This window comes from Chelmon rostratus, chromosome 6 (genome assembly GCF_017976325.1).
Source record: "Chelmon rostratus isolate fCheRos1 chromosome 6, fCheRos1.pri, whole genome shotgun sequence".
In the NCBI taxonomy this organism is placed as follows: Eukaryota; Metazoa; Chordata; class Actinopteri; order Chaetodontiformes; family Chaetodontidae; genus Chelmon; species Chelmon rostratus.
In genome coordinates, this window is record NC_055663.1 from 25,243,388 (window position 1) to 25,261,088 (window position 17,701).

A 17,701-nucleotide genomic window follows, 5' to 3' on the forward strand; every position below is an offset into this window, starting at 1 on the left:
TGTTTGTCATGTCTAGTTTTAAAAGCCTCCATATGTGTGTATATCTATTTTTTGAGCGTTTGCTCTGCTCTCAGTATTTGTTGCATGCATGTTGAGTGTAAATTTGATATTGACAGTCTTATCAAATAGCCTTATACTCAAATGTCTAACATGTACAGTAAGGTCTAAATCATTTCCACAATGGGGGGAAATCTTCAGCTGAGACGATCTTGTCAGGGCAAGTTGTGATAAAGCATCCACGGCACTTATGACAATAGGTGAGGCTTAGTTGAAGGCATGCAGCCTGAGTTGTAAAGTATTGTCATTGATCAACATGAACGTATGTGAGCAAAGAGTCACCTCAGAGTTACTGCAGGCCTTAGAATGTGAATTTGAAAACTGCTAATAGGCATTCACACAGTAACAAGGTTTTGAAAAGTCATCAATTTTGCATCAGAGTGAATCTGGAAGAGATGGTGAAACATTTTAGTGAAGTTGTGACAACAGCAATGAAGGAAAACATCTGCTTTTGTTAGGAAGCCATAAGATCTATAATTTGTCATGGTGCTGGTCATCAACCTGTTTGTGTTGTAAAAGCATCAGGGATTTCACGGATGAAATAAGGGTTAGAGAAAAGAGTATGTTTCTTATTTCATGAGTTCAACAAACTGGCGGGATGGCCGATGATTTAGAGACTGAAAAAAATGAGTGAGAAAAAGGAATAAGGAAATGATCACCTGTCTGGTAAACTTTTTTAAAAAAGTGACATGATTGCATTTCCTCTCAACTCGCATCAGGGATGAATGAAACATGTCCACGTGACTGGGTGTCTGCGTACGAGGGGCGGGGTTTAACGTGCAGGATTTCCTGTCATGTCGCTAGAAAACATCTCCGCGGTGCGAAAGCTGAACTTGACGAGCTAACCGAGGAGAACGTGACAGCTACAGGCGCGTTGGATGACCCACTGCTTTGTCGAGGTTGTATTAATGTGCGTTTTCTTGCTGAGTCGACAGGTAAATAATCTGTACCGGAGATACGCTGACAGCGCGTGGCGCCGTGACGTTAACGTTAACAGAACGTGACGTGCTCCGCTGGAATGTTGTGAATAACGTGTTTTCCTGTGAAGGCAACGGTTAACTGTTTAAAAGAGAAGGTGAGTGGTTGCTATATGGTTGCTATGGTGGATAAAAGTGACCAATCTTCCGCTTTCCAGTGCGGTTCAGCGGGAGTTAATCTTCACGCATGCGCTGTTTCCCATCATTCACTTGTACTCTGTGTAACATGAATACTTACTGAGTTGGTGTTTAAAGCTTGTTTCTACGGTTGTGTTTTATGGAAATATACATTAATATTCACTAAAATCGGGATTTAAAATGTTTTTCATGAATACTTATATTAATGGATTTTTCAGTTATACATCAATATTGTTATTTCCTCAATAAAGCAATATAAGTGATCTATAAAATAGTCGAAAATGTCATCGCATTTTCCAGAGCCTAAGGTAATTAAAAAAAAAACAGTTACTGATATCGAACAAGATGTATAACGATAGCAAATATTCACATTTCAGAAGTTGGAACAACTTTGACAGAAGAAAAACTGTTGCTGTTTAAGTTTAGGTATCACTTCCCCCAAGAGGAGAAATGAATCTGTTTAAAATGTATGTATTTTTAATATTCTTTAAATTCCCCCAAAAATCACTGGAATATTTAAATCGCCACATGAGGTATGAGACGTAGTCTTTTTGTCGCTCTGTTTGATTGGCTGATGTGATTGGCTGTAGCTCCTGTAAAAAAATTATGCTTCGATTGGCTGAGGGCCTCTATGTACAAGTGCCTGGGTCTTACTGCTATTTTGGACCTTGAAGAAGGCCTGAGAGCCAAAATGTTTGCTGATTAAGTTTCTGTCAACCTGGCGATTGTTTCAGCTTGTTTCAACTCTCATCTGTTGGACTTCACTATGAGGTGGTAAAGGTAAATGAAAAGGCTCTCTGCTTCTTCTTCCACCCAGGTGAAGGCCACCTGAGTTTATATCAGCTTGTTCATGGCAAGCCAAGCCTGGCTGGAGTCGTCTCTGCGGCGCTCTGCCAGCCTGGGCCTGGAGGTGCTGGAGCGGGCCTCCAGGCGGAGTGTCGACTGGACAAGCACTGGAACGTCCCAGACCCCGACTACTACAGATGAAGATGCACAGATCCCTGTCGAGGTGCCGGCATGTTTTCTGCATGTTAGCCCCATCATCAATGAAATGAGCATCTTGATGCTTTTGCTGTTTTTCATTTCTGCCTATCTTCTCTCAGTTTGCGCGCTCTTGTCGTTTTTCAGAGAGCTCACACAGAGCTTGATGATGTCTTCGCAACCATCGCGGACTTCATGGCACAGACGACCCATCAGTGCAAGGTCAGTGATTATTTGCCTGCACCCCAGTGCTTTCAGCTGCAGATCTGTATTGGACTGAAATCTGAATGTTGTTTGGCTGCAGAAGTTTTATGAGTCTGGCTGTTGCACTGAGCCCACTGACACTGAGAGGAGCCACGTGTCCAGGTTCCACACACGATCAGCTGCTGAGATGACAACGCCCTTGCATGCAGAGGCTCCATCCAACAAGGTCCTCACCAGCCACTGTGGTTCGCTTCAGCTCTGCCATTGTTTTGCACTGAGGGGTTGAAAATACTTGGCATGTGAGCCGCGAATGACTGCGACTGCGAGCTGTTTGAACTTAATGTTGTAGACCAGCAAGCCAAAACAATGAGCCAAAAGCTGCAAAAGCCAGCAAGACGACGTTTAGACTGACATGAGGCTTTCATGGAATAGATTCAGCTGAATCCAAAATAGGACACTGAAAATACCACATTTGACTGTGCTAGGCTATATCAGTGATGCATCCAAAAACATCCGTTTTAGTAAAATCTTCTTAGATGCAACATTGTCAATAAATGAAAAATAAATAACCACAACGTCTTGCAGAAAACCTGTTTATTTGGTCACTCTCTTGGCCATAAGTGGGGCTTTGCTGTGCTTCCATATCAGATTCGCTCCTTAGCTGTGTTGGTCGCTTCTTGGCACAAAAAGTAAAAAAATAAGATCTCTTAAAGTTCATGTCTCGTTCCCCTCAGGGTGGAGTGTCGCTAGCGGCTGAAGATTTCTTCATCGAGGTTTCACCGGGGACGTACGCTGTCACTGCCAGCATGCCGGATTCACAGAAGCAGACTCAGCTGGTCAGCGTCAAAGCCGGAGAGAGCATCAACCTCACCTTTAATCTCTGACCCCTCGCCTGACCGAACCAGCCACCCTGAACCTTCAACAACTAAACTTACCAATGCTCTTTATGCTGTTTGTGTGTTTATTGACTGTTTTTACTCTGATTTCTGCACCAAGAGTTTACATTTTATTTAGCTATCAAAGAATATTATTTGCTGCATATTGAAAAGCCATATTTGTATTGCATTTTACTGGAGTGTTTTATTATGGAGATTGTGTATGAGGTATTTTTACCTGCACTAATACCGCATCAGTGTATTGAAATAAAGTATTTTTATCATCTCCTGTTTGTCAGGTATATGGTGAGGCTGTATCACTACTCATGTGCTGCCACAGAGTCAGACAGGCCCGCGCACTCCCAAGGACCTCAGTCTCCTCAGACGGTGCAGGCTGCTGCTGCTGCTGACGTCCTCAGTCTGGAACAAGTCACCACTACAAAAGAGGCAAACAGTGTTAACATTTTGTGGGGTTTGTGGAAGTTAAACATTGCTGAAAAAGTTAACAAACCTCAAATCCCTTTTAATGGACATGACGACCAGGTCATCAGTACACAGATGGCAAACTACCAAACACAAACACAATACATGCTCACAATGCCCCTGTTAAAATAAAAGTAACAAGTGTTGTGGAAAAATTTCCCGGTCTGCCTATAGAGAGCCAAACAAACCACTCTGGAAAGCAAGTAACGTGCACGAAGTGTTTAATCTCTATAGAGAGGAGACACAGCCACAGAACCACACGGCAGTAAGCAGTTCAGAGTTGTGCTCCCTGATCAGATGTTTTCACCCCATTCTTATGGTCTGCCATGCCTTTGGTCTGAACAGAACTGGTTTAACAGATGGCAACAGAAAAACAGTTGTCTGCAATAAAAATGTCCTGTTCTCAGGACTTTACAGTTAGGTGTGATAACATCAGGTCATTTACTTTGGCACCCTGGGAGTTAATTGCAGTGGGGTTACAACAACAAATCCACCAGGACATCCTCTAGTCAATACAACAGTAAAACAGCTAAGACTACAGATCAACTATATAAACTAGGAAGTCAAAATAGAAAAGTATAGAAACATGTAAACATGTACCCTTTTAATCATTTATGATAAACTATTCATCTATCAGTGGAGAAAATGCTTACAGCTTCAATTCTACACATTGCTATGCTTAGTTCCAGGGCTGTCAACAGACTTGCTGGGGCCCGGGGACAAGAGACCATCATAGGGCCCCCCCATCGGGTTGTCACGACAACATACGCAGTACTTTTAACGCTTTGCAAGCAACGTCAGTGTCAATTTTCAAATTATTTAATTGGAGATGGACAGTTAACAGACAGTAATGTGATGTGACACAATATAAACAAACCATTTCCATCTATTGTCCCATGTAGGCTACAATACAATACAACTGAGAGTGCTAAGCAACAAAACAGCATAAATAAACATCCTATGCCTGCCCCCTCCACATCCCTGGGGTTATCAAGCCCTCAAACAGTGATGCGCCTAGATTTTTTGACAGCAAAGTCATTTATAACATCAGTGAAATCCAGTTTTTGAGCAAGCTCACGCTCAATGGAGAGCATGGCTAGGTTGTTAAGCCTGCCCTGTGACATGGTGGAGCGTAGGTAGTTTTTTATTATTTTCATTTTGCTGAAGGCTTGCTCTCCTCCAGCTACAGTCACTGGCAAAGACAAGAAAATGTATAGCATTGTGCAGAGATCAACATAAATACTTTGTAGACCCATGCCATAGATGGCATTAAGTGGGTCTAGTGGTCCCAGGTCCTCCTCAAATGTTGCAGCATATATTTTTTTCAGGCGACAAACCTGGTCTTCAAGTGACTCTGAAAAGTCAGAAAAAGTATTTTTCTGACAGTTTTGTGCATGCTGATTTGATGCTTTCAGTGGTAAAAGATAGGCCTTCATTACTACTAATACAACAACAACATCAACAACCGCATTCATGATGAATGCAGACTCTGACTGACACACGCTCCCTGCTGATCTGTGGCTGTTGCGCTGGGTGGGACCCGGGACACGCCCCCTCCTTGGCTGTGACTGTGGGCTGCCTGACAGCTCCCTGTCTCCCCCTGACAGGCCCCTCTGCTGTTCCACTGCTGCTCGTTTGTGCTGTTTCGGTGATGGGTTCGTATTAGCGTTTGCTATAATACACAGTGGGTTGTAAACCCAAGATAAATCCAGCCGCCGGACCCGAGTCTGGTCACCCTTGCGCACCTGCTCCCCACAGACTAACATTACCTCCCTGAGCTCCCATCACCTTCTCTCTCCTCCGCTCAACGCAGGCAGCACGTCTTGTCATACCGCAGCTCATTAGACTACAAGCGGCCGCTGACAGATTCGAATCGGGCTTTGGACACAGTGATCGCGCAAACTTACGTAAATTTAATGACAGATTTACGTAAATTTCCCGCTTCAGGGCACGTATGTAGCGTAGCCTTAAGTGCGCCAGAGCGGGGTCAAACCATTCTCTGGTAAGACGGGGGGTAGGGGTGTTGTGCAAAAAAAGGAAAATATATATATTTGAAATATTTAATATGTTAAAGTTTTTAATCATATGTTGATTAGAAAATTATATTTAATTCATCAGGCAATTATTTAATTAAGAATACATATGTAAATGTAAAATAAAATCAATTAAGGGTCATTCAGGGCCCCCTATGGTCCTGAGGCCCGGGACAACATACCCGGTTGCCCCCCCCCCCCCCCCCCCCCCCCCCCCCCCCCCCTTGTCGACGGGCTTGCCTGTACAGACTGCAGAATTGACAATAAAGCGGACTTTGACTTTTATTTAGTCTGTCTTATGCCCCCCATAATTTTCCTAAAAGCAGAAATGGGTCCGGGTTCTTATGGGTTAATAAACTATTTGGATTGTAATTGTGATGGTTTCAGTGGAGTCGTAAGTGTGTCTTTGTGCAATACTTACGCATTCGGGCGATCTGCAATGATTAGCCACGCTTTCTCTCGTTTTATTACAGTGGCAGTGTTTCCTTGTTTTTAAAATTTGGTCTTTCACCTCTTCATATGCGTCCATAATTATCTCCTGCTCCAACGGAGAGAAGTAAGATGCACGAGATGCCATGGTGAATCAGTGAATCTGTGATTGATTGCGGGCTCTATTTGAGGAGCAGTGTGCTGCAACTTATCCAGGATTGGTTTCACCTGGCTTGATAAATCCTTGTCTACTTATCCTGGCCTGGCGTTTGTGCAACCAATTAAGCCTGAACTCTGTTGTTTTGGATTGGTTGAGCCAGGCTCAATAACTTATCCTGGATGTCTAAATCCTACTTTTGTGCAACAGGCCCCAGGTTTGCAAACAAACAACAACAAAAACAGACAGAAAGTTGTTTGTACTGCTTTACATACAACATACACCGATTTACCATGTTTATCCGCATAGTTTGTGACAGACATTAGATGTTTTTTACGACCTGCATGTGTCCGGATCTCCTCACCCTGAAGGCCTGGAAACTGCAAAAGATTCCTAAAGGTCAAGGGTTCAAAACTTCAAGAGGGAGATGGGATGAGCATGGGGAAACCCAGAAAAAATACCAAGGGCCGCCCATCGTGGCGTGGCAGCACCTCATTGGCTGTCAATTAGTCACACCTGTCAAAATTAATTTGTCAAAATGAGTTTGACGAGAAGTGTACCCCTATTCTGTCTTGCTGAGGACCTGAAACTTGTTTTAGAGCTTGTAGTACTTTCAGGGTAAATAAGAGAGCCGATAGATAATAATACTGTATTTTAGAGTATTGCTCTAAAAAACACATCAGTGCACGTCAACAGGTATTTGAAGTTCTCTGATGACTCAGCTGTTGTCGGGTGTATAAGAGAGGGAGAGGAGGGGGAGTCAGGACACTGATAGACAACTTTGTTGAGTGGTCCGAACAAAACCACCTGAGGCTGAACATCAGCAAGACCAGAGAGATGGTGATCGACTTCAGGAGGAAGAAGACGCCTTCACAGCCACTACGGGTCAAAGGGGAGGTGGTGGAGGAGGTGGAGGACTACAAATACCTCGGAGTGGTGATCGACAACAGACTGGACTGGAAATCCAACACAGAGACTGTGTACAAGAAAGGAATGAGAACACTCTACTTCCTGAGGAAACTGAGATCCTTCAACGTGTGCAGCAAAATGTTGGAGATCTTCTACCAGTCTGTTGTTGCCAGCGCCATCTTCTTTGCTGTTGTATGTTGGGGCAGCAGCATCAGAGCCAGCGACACCAACAGACTTGATAAGATCATCAAGAAGGCTGGCTCTGTACTTGGTCTCAGACTTGAGTCTTTTGAGACTGTGGTGGAGAGGAGGACACTGTTAATAAACTGTTATCCATCATGGACAATGATCAGCACCCTCTCCATCACACAGTGGACAGACAGCGGAGCACCTCCTCCCACAGGCTGCTACAGCTCCGCTGTCGAAGGGACAGATACAGGAAATCTTTCCTGCCACATGCCATTGCACTGTACAATAACAGCTAAAAAAAAAAAATCTCTTTTGTACAATACTTCTTATCACTACTGTTTGCTACTTTTGATATTTTATTATTATGTATATATTTTTTTACTGCTGCTATTTTGATATTTTATTCTGTATAGTTTGTTTTTTATAGTCCTATTTCACAAATTTTCACTTTTTTCACTGTGTGTCTGTTTACAGTCACGGTACACTTTATTTTCTACACACTGCCATTTGCTGTAGATATTCTTTTTTGTGCAATACTTTTTCATTACTACTGTTTGCTATTTTGCTATTTTATTATTATGTATATAATCTTTTTACTGCTCGCTATTTTGATATTATTATGTATAGTTTGTTCTTCATAGTCTTATTTCACAATTTTTCACTTATTTCACTGTGTGTAATGCTGCTGCTGCACTGCAGTTTCCCAGCTTGGCATAAATAAAGTATATCTATCTATCTATCTATCTATCTATCTATTGCATGCTGCTGTTTTCCATCGAATATTCAGGCGTGGCATGGCTGAGTGTGATGTTGATGCTTCTTGTGTATGTGAAGACTTACTTCATAAATTTCATTCATGACTTTGCACATCACACAGCAGTTTGTACACTGTACTGCTGTCGTGTACTCTGTCTGTCTGTCTGTCTGTCTGTCTGCTATAAACTACTATAAACATTCACAGAGCCGTCGACAGTTCACGGTTGAAGTCTTCCGGCAGGGACTTCCGGTAGATCCCGGCCGTGATTCATCTTCTCAACAAACGATCTTTGGCGGTGACGTCGCGGCAGGATGGGGCGGGCAGAGTGAACTGGCGCCGGGAGATTCGATCCCTGACCGCGGTCTCGACTGCATTTACTCCCGCTGAGTGAACTGGAGTAACCTGTAAACCCACCACAGCCAGACCTGTTCGAATCGCGTCTTTGGAGCCATGTTGGGACATTTTGTGTTCTTCCAGAGCGGGATCGGCAGCTGTTAAGGCTTCACTTCCAGACGGGTATGCGTTTGCTTCTCCCCGCGCTGCCGCTGCAGTCTGTCGCCTAACTTAACGAGCTATCCGCGCTAGCGAGCGGATCAACCTGCCTCATCTCATGGCCTTATTTACAGCCACAACACCGTAGTTAATACCAGCACTGTCTAGTTATGCTCTGGTCGTGATAGAAGCGTAATTTCACATATGAAGCGCACGTTGGCAGCCTCTTAACTCGTCAATGCTAGCTGGTTTAAGCTAAAGCGTCCGTGGTAACCAGGGCAGAAGAGAGAATTGATTGTTTTGTCCTTTGTTGTTCTGTAACGTTGCTTAGAAACTGAGCTTCATCAAACATCACGTCCATTAATGTCTGAACTGAATCTAAAGAGGTACTGCTCTGTTTTGGATGGAGGCCTCGGCGACCCCGGTCTCTAGTTGAGCGCTTAGCCGTAGATCGCGCGACCAGACACCGCAGAACGCATTTGAGGTATTCGCCCTCACGGAGAACAGACAGATCCGCTGATTCTGAAGGTGATGTTTCCGACAGTTGACAGTCAGAATCAGTCGTACGTCGCTGGGTGAGCTGCCTGGTAACACCGTTCACTGTCTCAATCACCGTTAGCTAGCTGGTTAGCACAACATGCAGGTTGTGTAACTTTTAAGTCGGTGCGGCCGGTTGGAGCGCAGTTTGGCTCCGCTGGTAAATTGTTCAGATGCGACGTGGACAACAGCTGCTGTCTGAATAAGACTTGGTAATTATCTCTGTTTGTATAATTCAATCTTTAATGACCAGTGAGAGAGACGCCGGGTTTAACTAGTTCCAGCTCTCATTGTGGTGATGCTCCCGCAGTTTAGTGTGTCACTGAGGGAAACTTTTTCTCATCACTTGTGAAGGAGGAGGATCTTTGCGGACTCAAGCGACCGTAAAGTATCAGTGAAAGTATTTGACAGACTTTCTCAGCCCCTCTCATGTGGTGCAGGATCGAGCAGGTGTGGGTTTAGTGTTTACTGACAGGTGTTCTTCACAGGTGTGACATTGGATCACAGCTTTGAGCAGGTGTGTTACAGCAGCAGGTGTAGGACGTAAATGTACCAGAACTGTCATATTGATCATTTTTGTTTAAACAACCTTCCTCATGCGGCTCATTCATACCTGTGAACATGACGTGCTGGCAGAGCATCATCTGTATGATCAAACAGTCTGACCTGTGTTCTTCCCCGCTGTGCTGCAGTGCAGATGGAGGCCATGGAGGTAGACTCCCCCGTGGAGATGCGGGGAGGAGGCAGCGAACAGCCAGCGGCTGCTGCAGCAGCCGTGGACGCCAACACGCTGCACGTCATCTCAGACTCCGGCAGCAGCACAGAAGTGGACGAGGATGACGAGAATGACAATGAAGGAAGACAGACAGCGGCTCGTGTGCCCCCCAGGCTTCCCGCCACCTGGGCGTTCAGTCAGAGAGCGGTGCGCGGCTCTGCAGCCACACCTTCAGCTGCTCAGGGGGCGCCCATACGGAGGAGGCTCAGGTACCCACAGCTAATGCACAAGGAAGGCGTTATGTCTCATGTGCTTTAATTAAAAAATCCTCATCTACACAATGAAATCTTTGTTTCTTATAAATAGTTGCATCAAATTTGTTCTCTTCAGATTCAGCTTTCAGGGTTCTGACCCTCCTGTGCCCCCCCCAGCAGCTCTGTTTTCTCAGCATGTTCCTGAGATGTTAACCCTGTTTGTCCTGCTCCAGGCAGGGCCTCAGGGTGCACTACCCCAGCCAGACTGCAGCGCCCTCCAGAGGCTTTCCAGACTTCCTGCTCCGGGCCCCGGCCGCCAGCGTGGCTGAACCAGAGTCCGGCAGCACCACAGAGGTCAGCGAATCTGATGAGGAGGAGGAGGAAGAAGAGGAGGAGGAAGCGCATGAAGAAAGCACACCTGCTGCGGAACCCGTCCACTCCTTGCCACCGGCTAGTCCTCGCCTCAGCGCCTCCCTCCAGCCACAGGAAGCCAGTCCAACCAGTGAGTCTGACCAGCATGTGCTTTGTGTTCTTCACTGGTTTTCACAGACCAGCACAGAGTCCGTGTTGTGTTGTGAGACTCCAGTGTGGTTTATTTTTTTCTCCCACTGTGTTCAGACTCCGGTTCAGCTGCAGATGGTGAGAGGACAGAAGCTCAAAATCAGGTCGTCCAGGTAGCGTTCACACCTTCACCGTCACTCTTCTTTCCTCCACCAGTTATTGGACGTTTTAATGAAGAGAACAGATTTTGTCAGAACTACTTTTAAATGATGGCTAGTCAGTCGTCTTCATACAGAGAGCTGAATATGCTAATGATGTTGATCAGCTGCTGAGATGAGTCTCAGATGAGGTTTCTAAAATCCGTTGACGAGCCTTCAGACTTTAATTTCTTGTTTAATCTCCTCACCTGCACCTGCAGCAGCACACCTGTGCACCACCTGTGCGTTTCTGTTGGTCCGAATGCTAAAAAGTTAACGTTTTTGTCCGACTGGCCTCATTTTTTGACGCAGCACAGATGTTTTATCGTCCCTGAAGCTTGAAACTGTCTTCGTGTCCACCTCTAGTCGGTCCTCGTGGCCTCGGCTTTTGTCCAACCGTCGCATGGCGAGGAGGGCGAAGGCGACAACTGCACCATCTGCTTCGAGGCGTGGACGACGGCGGGCGAACACAGACTGTCCGCTCTGCGCTGCGGACACCTCTTCGGCTTCACCTGCATCCAGCGCTGGCTGAAAGCTCAGGGCCCGACCGCCAAATGTCCACAGGTCAGCAATGTAGCTGAATTTCAACAGGAAGGAACTCCTGCATCTCACACCTGGATTTCAACCATTATTTCTTTCTGTCGTTTTCCTTTAGTGCAACAAGAAGGCGAAGCGTTCAGACATCATTCTGCTGTATGCTCCAAAGCTGCGTGCGCTCGATAACTCCGAGCAGGAGACCTTAAAGAAGTGAGTGCTGTTTTTCTGATGTGAGCTGATGAGGTGCAGCACCTTCAGGTCAGTTTCATGAAACTTCAGGACGAGAGTCAGAGTCTGCGCTGTTGAAAGGATTTTCCACCCCAGATTTACCTTGTTAGTGTCAAACAGTCGCCCCCTGTCAAACCTTTTGTGCTTCATGGATAAAAAACATGCGACACTCATATCTGAACATCAGCGTTTTCACGTTGTTTAAAACCCACTGAGTTCAGTGTTTGTGATGTCACACTGATGCCTAAAAGCAAATGATGTTTTGGCACAAACAACCTGGTTCTGGTTCCGGTTCGTCACAGGCTCCGTCCACACTGTGTGTTCACAGTGTTTAACAGCTTCGGCTCTTCTGTTCTGTGGTGGACGTGAACTCAATTAAAGTGTATGTGTGTGTTCGCAGGTCTCTGGAGCAGGAGCAGTCTCTGAGGAGGAAAGCTGAACTGGAATCAGCTCAGTACAAACTGAAGTTGCAGGTCGTCAACAACAAATGTGGACAGCTCCAACAACAGCTGCAGGTATGAGTGACTGAATCTGTTTCCTGAAACGTTCAGGAGTTTGATGTTTTTATTATTATCTGAAAATTCTGCGCCCTCCTGTGCGTTTAGAGATGTTTTTGTTGGAGCGACACGTCCACCTGCTGAGCCCCGTTCATTACAAACCAGTTCACCGTGTCTTTTCCATGGATGTGACACCTGCTGGGTCGGGTGGCCATAGCATTTAATCTCCCCTCAAACATTCCCGCTGTATATGGAACTATCAGCTGATTACAGAACATGCTGGAGGACTTCAGGAGGCAGCCTGTCACTGCTATACTGTTTCCTGCCACAAGGCGGCGACAACGCACTTCAGCTGGGATTTTTACATTTTGTGTTACATTAACATTTTTTTTAGGTCTATTTTTTTGTTAAACTCTCAGTGGATTTAATTTCTTTCTTGTTAAGCATTTTGAGCTGCATCTCTTGTATGAAAGGTGCTGAACAAATACTGTTTATTACTATTATTATTTTGATGCAACATGCAGCTGTGATGTGCAGCATGTGATTTTATTTTTTTATTCTCTGACCATCAGAACCTGAGAAGAAAATGTTAACAACATTAACAACACTAAAAATAAGTGCAAATATAATAAATAGAATTATATTTACTTTTTCAGTCTTCGTCAGGACACGTAACAGACTTACACGCTGAACACTCGCCCTGATGGTGACTCGTCACCGTCGACATCAGTGCAAAGCAGCTGGAACTATTTCAGGGATTCTAATGAATTCTAATAAAGCTCTGAAACGCTGCTCCCATCCTCCACACGTTTGTTCTCTGTAGTCACACACTGAATCTCTTGATGTCCTCCTGGTTCAGCCTCCCTTCCTCTCTCCCTCTCTGTGCAGGAGGTGAGGGCTCTGGTGGCCCAGGCCAGAAGCTCAGTTCCATCCTCTTCGTCCTCGTCCTCTTCGACCTCGGTCCTCGTCGGCCTGTCTCAGAGGGCGGACGGCTCCAGGATGGCCCAGTACAGTTTCTCTAAGGCGGTGCTGGTGTCTCAGGCCGGAGGCTCCAGGGTTTTATCCTACTGTGAGCCCCTGAGCTGCCTGCTGGCCTCACAGCCTTCCCCTCATTCCACGCTGGTGCCCGGTGAGACGGACTTCCTTCTTCCTTTTGACCCGTTAGCAGCGCGGCAAAAAGCTGGCTGCATCATTTAATACACCTGTTAGTCCAGCACTGTGGTCCTGAACAACATCAAGACAGACCGTGACCGTACGACAGACAGATTCAGGCGTGTACTTCCTGTTTCAGTGTGATCTCTGTCCAGATTCACTGGGCAGAGTTCACCTTTGTTCAGCTTGGACCAGGTGGATGTTCTCTGTTGGCCAATAGAAACACTGATGCATTTGGAAAAGTAGAAGTCATTATTCTGGTGTGTTTCTTCAGTATTTTTAGTGCATCATCTCAATACCAGTGACCCAGTGAACATTCCTTGAGCTTCCCTTTAGCACCACCTACAGGCCAACATGTCTAATTGTTTCCTGGATCCCTTCCACGAACTCTGGGGGTTGTACTCAGTTTCCCAGGTAGCAGGTATTGGGTGAGAGTTAGAAGCGCTGATCTGTCACTAACTGGTCAAGACTCTACAGCCGCTGTGTTGAAGAGAGCGAATGTCACTCTGTGCTGTCTCAAACCAAACAATCAATCATGTGGTCATTAGTCTCATCAGATAGATAGATACTTTATTCATCTCCAAAGAGAAATTTGCAGTTCCAGCAGCTCAAAAAGGTGGACACACAAGGGCATGCAAAATAAGAACAGGAACTGCTTTCAAGTAATGTGCAACCTACAAGTGATGAACAACTTTCAAGTACAGATCAACCTTCAAGTAAGGCACAATTTTCAAGTGAGAGGCAAAAATCCAATACAAAATACAAAATAACAATATAAGAAAAAATAGTGAAAAAAAAAGAACTAAGCTATACAGGATAAACAGCTGAACCACAGGATAAACATTTGAACTAAACATTCGAGCAGTTAAATATGTGCGCAGTAGTGCAGTTGTGCAAAGTAACTGTGTGCAATAGTCGGTTTGAGTCCAGCATATGGATGTGTGTGAGATAAAGTGCGTGTGTCCATGTGTGGTGTAGGTGTGTAGTGAGTTCGGAGTTGTTGTGTTGGTTATTGTGGTGTCTTGGTGGTTCTTCAGATTGTGTGGAAACATGTTGCAAAGAAAATTGGTCCCAGTTTGGTTTCTGGACCTGTGGTGGAAAAGGACCATTAGACTGTTGTCCTGAAAGAGACTGAACCCACAACCTGTCATCCTAAAGACACACTTTAAACACTGTGAAACTCCAGACGCAGGCAGGTGGAAAGTCTTCTGGTGTCACCCGGCTCTGATTCCTTCCTGTCTCCTCCCTCAGGCTGTGGCGTGAAGAAGGTGAGCGTGGTCAACATGAAGGCGAGTCAGTACGTTCCCATCCACAGCAAACAGATCCGAGGTCTGTCCTTCAACAGGCAGAATGACAGTCTGCTGCTGTCTGCTGCTCTGGACAACACCATCAAACTGACCAGGTACACACACACACACAGACACACACACACCTGTGCATTATAAAGTATAATGATTATCAGGAAGTCATGCCCACCTTTCCTTCTCCGAAATCTCCGTATACACAGAGATGATGACAATGAGCCATGTTATCATGTGATAAATTTTGCATGTATGTGTGTGTCTGTGTGCGTGTTTGTGCGTGCACGTGTGTGCAGTCTGCTCACCAACACGGTGGTTCAGACCTATAACGCAGGTAAACCCGTGTGGAGCTGCTGCTGGTGTTTGGACAACAGTAACTACGTCTACGCAGGTCTGAGCAACGGCTCGGTGCTCGTCTACGACACCAGAGACACCAGCACACACGTCCAGGAGCTGCAGCCGCTGCGCTCCAGGTATACACGCACACACACAGGCAGGTGTTTTCAGATTTATTTACTTTGAAGAGCATCTTGGGGAAGTTTTGGAAAGAGGATGAAAGGTAAAGATGTTTTCGTGTGGATCTGGTCAAAACCGCTCGTTCATGACGAGCTGCTGAACTCTTGCCGCTTCCAGATGTCCGGTGGCGTCCCTGTGCTACGTCCCGCGGGCGGCGTCCAGCTCGTTCCCCTGCGGCGGGCTGATCGCCGGCTCTCTGGAGGGAGGGTGCTTCTGGGAGCAGGTCAACGAGACCACCTACAGACCTCACATCCTGCCGCTGGAGGCCGCCGGCTGCACCGACATCCAGGTGGAGACGGAGAGCCGCCACTGTCTGGTCACCTACAGGCCAGGTGAGACCCCGACCCCACGAACACAAACCCTCAGACTGAACATAACACATAATGAGCGTCATGTGAGGATGGAGACGATGGTAATAGTTCTAATAATAATGATAATAGTGAAGTTTATAATATCCAGCACTTATCAACCAGAGCGGAAACTTCCTGCAGGTTGAGCCTGTTTTTTAAACATTTTTGTCGCCGTCTGCAGCAGGAAACATGCTGATTCATGATCAGCTGCTGACTGCAGGTGTTACTAACCACCTGTACCTGCTGCTCTGTGAATAACGTGCAGTTTGTTCGCGTCCCAACACTTTCCACAAACGTCGGCTGTGTTTTCTGACAGCTTTGAAGCCTCTTTGTCCTTTTTAAGTTTCGTCTGTTGGATTTATTGATCTGCTTGAAAGCAGAAATCCTTCGCAGACCATCTGAATCTGCCGAGAGGAAAAGACGAGCAGGCAGAACAGAGGAGCTCTGCAGTTGTTTGTTCAGTGGAAGACGAAACGTGTCTCTCTGGTGGACGCTGTCTGAAATGTCTCTCGGTTGCATGCAGATGATTTTTGGCTGCTCGTCCTGAACTTTGATTATTGTAAAAAGTGTTTCGAGCGGCAGATGAAAGGCGGCGTCTGCCTCAGGACAGATGTGTTTCTCTGGATGTTCTGCCAGCTGTCTCCGTCTCTCCCGCAGGACGCTCCAACCCGTCCCTGCGCTGCGTCCTCATGGCTCTGAACAGGACGCCTCAGCAGGACTCGAGTCAGCTGCCCAGCTGCTCCTGCTCGCCGGTGCAGACGTTCAGCGCCGGCTCGTCCTGCAAGCTGCTCACCAAGAACGCCGTCTTCAGGAGTCCAGACGGGGACGGGACGCTGGTCTGCGCCGGGGACGAGGCCTCCAACTCCACCATGGTCAGTCGTGTGTGCGTGTGTGTGTTTAGAATTTTTTTTTGTATTTAAGTTGATTATATTTTGTTGAATCTAGTTGAGTTTATTCTTTTTGTATTTTCATTTCCGTTTTTATGTTTGTTTATTGTCCTTTTAAAGAACATAAAGTTTCCCAATAGCTTTATTTACATTAAATTGTTTTTTTCTGCTTTATTTTGTCAGTCCAAAGAGACCAAAGTTGCCTGTTAACTTTCATTCAATTAAAGTATTAGCTGTTTAGTAAAAAATGTGAAATATTTCTTGTTGTATTTCCTGTCTTGCCTCTTTGTTTACTGTCACTTTAAAAAACTCAAAGCTGCCTTTAGCATTTTAAAGTTTATTTTATTCAATTTTTTTTTTTTGGTTTTCCATTCAAAAGAGCATAAAGTTAATAATAATACTCTTTCATTTGTCTCCATCCTCCTGCTGTATCTTCCTCCTCCTCCTCCTCAGGTGTGGGATGCAGGCAGCGGCTCTCTGCTGCAGAAGCTTCCGGCCGACCTCCCGGTGTTGGACATCAGTCCGTTCGCGGTGAACGGCGAGCACTTCCTGGCCTCGCTCACTGAGAAGATGCTGAAGATCTACAGGTGGGAGTGAGGAAGAAGAACACTGTGTCTCATCCAGAAAATAAAAAAAAAACACACACACAAAGTCCGAGAGAGCGAGGAGACGATGGCGAGAATCCAATGCTGCTCAACATTAATCTGTATGTTTACAAAAAACACTTCCTGCGAGCGACCGGGCAGAGGAAACTCTCTCTTCATCAGTTTTGTCTCTTTTGGATCAGACGTCCACGTCACTGCGTCCGTTGACCTTTGACCTGTGCAGGAAGCTGAGTGACGCCTGAGTCAGCTGTGGACAGAAAACATTACGTCCAGCTTGGACAGGTCAGGTATCGCCACATGACGGTCGGGTTTTCTACTCTGAAGTGAATTTTTAACCGATGGCTGATCCTCCTGATCCTCCAGAACTGGTTTACAGAACAACTTTTTACACTTTGATTTGAACCCAACTGAAACCTCTACCGCAAAGTTTGTTTCGTATCAGAACGAACAGTCGCCCAAGTTGTTTCCACATCTATGGCCTCATCCCTCGTTCTGAACACGTCGGATTTTAATGGTAATTTCTCTCGAACAGGAAAAGGCTCCTCACAGTCCGTCAGTCCGCTTTACTCTTATCATCCTCTGTCTCATTTCATTCTTTTAACTTCACTCTCAGCTCAAACATTAAGTGCCAAAAGACTCTGCTGTTGTAAATTTTACTTTTCTTTCTAAAGGAAGTTGTACATATGTATATTTGCTACCAACTGTTTGTGTACGACTTCAGAGTTAATAAAAATTATGAGTTA

At 45.6% G+C, this 17,701-nt stretch overlaps 2 protein-coding genes across 3 annotated transcripts; both read left to right on the forward strand.

The window, feature by feature from the left end:
* The first annotated feature begins 837 nt into the window (after positions 1-837).
* akip1 (A kinase (PRKA) interacting protein 1) lies at positions 838-3,518 on the forward strand. Its single transcript, XM_041939407.1, has 5 exons — positions 838-1,132; positions 1,990-2,181; positions 2,301-2,375; positions 2,458-2,583; positions 3,092-3,518. Exons 2-5 carry the CDS (start codon positions 2,023-2,025, stop codon positions 3,239-3,241), a joined length of 510 nt encoding a protein of 169 aa, XP_041795341.1. The 5' UTR covers positions 838-1,132; positions 1,990-2,022; the 3' UTR covers positions 3,242-3,518.
* A 5,014-nt stretch (positions 3,519-8,532) lies between these two features.
* Positions 8,533-17,701, forward strand: rfwd3 (ring finger and WD repeat domain 3). 2 transcript variants are annotated; one of them, XM_041939049.1, is made up of 13 exons: positions 8,533-8,705; positions 9,911-10,202; positions 10,421-10,689; positions 10,806-10,861; positions 11,252-11,449; positions 11,541-11,632; positions 12,051-12,165; positions 13,036-13,276; positions 14,551-14,701; positions 14,897-15,073; positions 15,234-15,448; positions 16,124-16,338; positions 16,807-17,701. In XM_041939049.1, exons 2-13 carry the CDS (start codon positions 9,916-9,918, stop codon positions 16,948-16,950), a joined length of 2,160 nt encoding a protein of 719 aa, XP_041794983.1. In that variant the 5' UTR covers positions 8,533-8,705; positions 9,911-9,915; the 3' UTR covers positions 16,951-17,701. The 2 variants fall into 2 exon arrangements, with proteins under 2 accessions (XP_041794983.1, XP_041794984.1); XM_041939050.1 differs by having other exon boundaries at positions 9,916-10,202.

What these genes read in the sequence shown, in the direction of transcription:
- rfwd3 (XM_041939049.1), top strand. Translation starts at nt 9,916, where the DNA reads ATGGAGGCCATGGAGGTAGACTCCCCCGTGGAGATGCGGGGAGGAGGC. An exon ending in ACAGGAAGCCAGTCCAACCA is followed by an intron (nt 10,690 to 10,805) that starts GTGAGTCTGACC and finishes CACTGTGTTCAG; the next exon opens with ACTCCGGTTCAGCTGCAGAT. An exon ending in TCTGGTCACCTACAGGCCAG is followed by an intron (nt 15,449 to 16,123) that starts GTGAGACCCCGA and finishes TCTCTCCCGCAG; the next exon opens with GACGCTCCAACCCGTCCCTG.
- akip1 (XM_041939407.1), top strand. Translation starts at nt 2,023, where the DNA reads ATGGCAAGCCAAGCCTGGCTGGAGTCGTCTCTGCGGCGCTCTGCCAGC. An exon ending in ATGCACAGATCCCTGTCGAG is followed by an intron (nt 2,182 to 2,300) that starts GTGCCGGCATGT and finishes GTCGTTTTTCAG; the next exon opens with AGAGCTCACACAGAGCTTGA. An exon ending in CAGAGGCTCCATCCAACAAG is followed by an intron (nt 2,584 to 3,091) that starts GTCCTCACCAGC and finishes CGTTCCCCTCAG; the next exon opens with GGTGGAGTGTCGCTAGCGGC.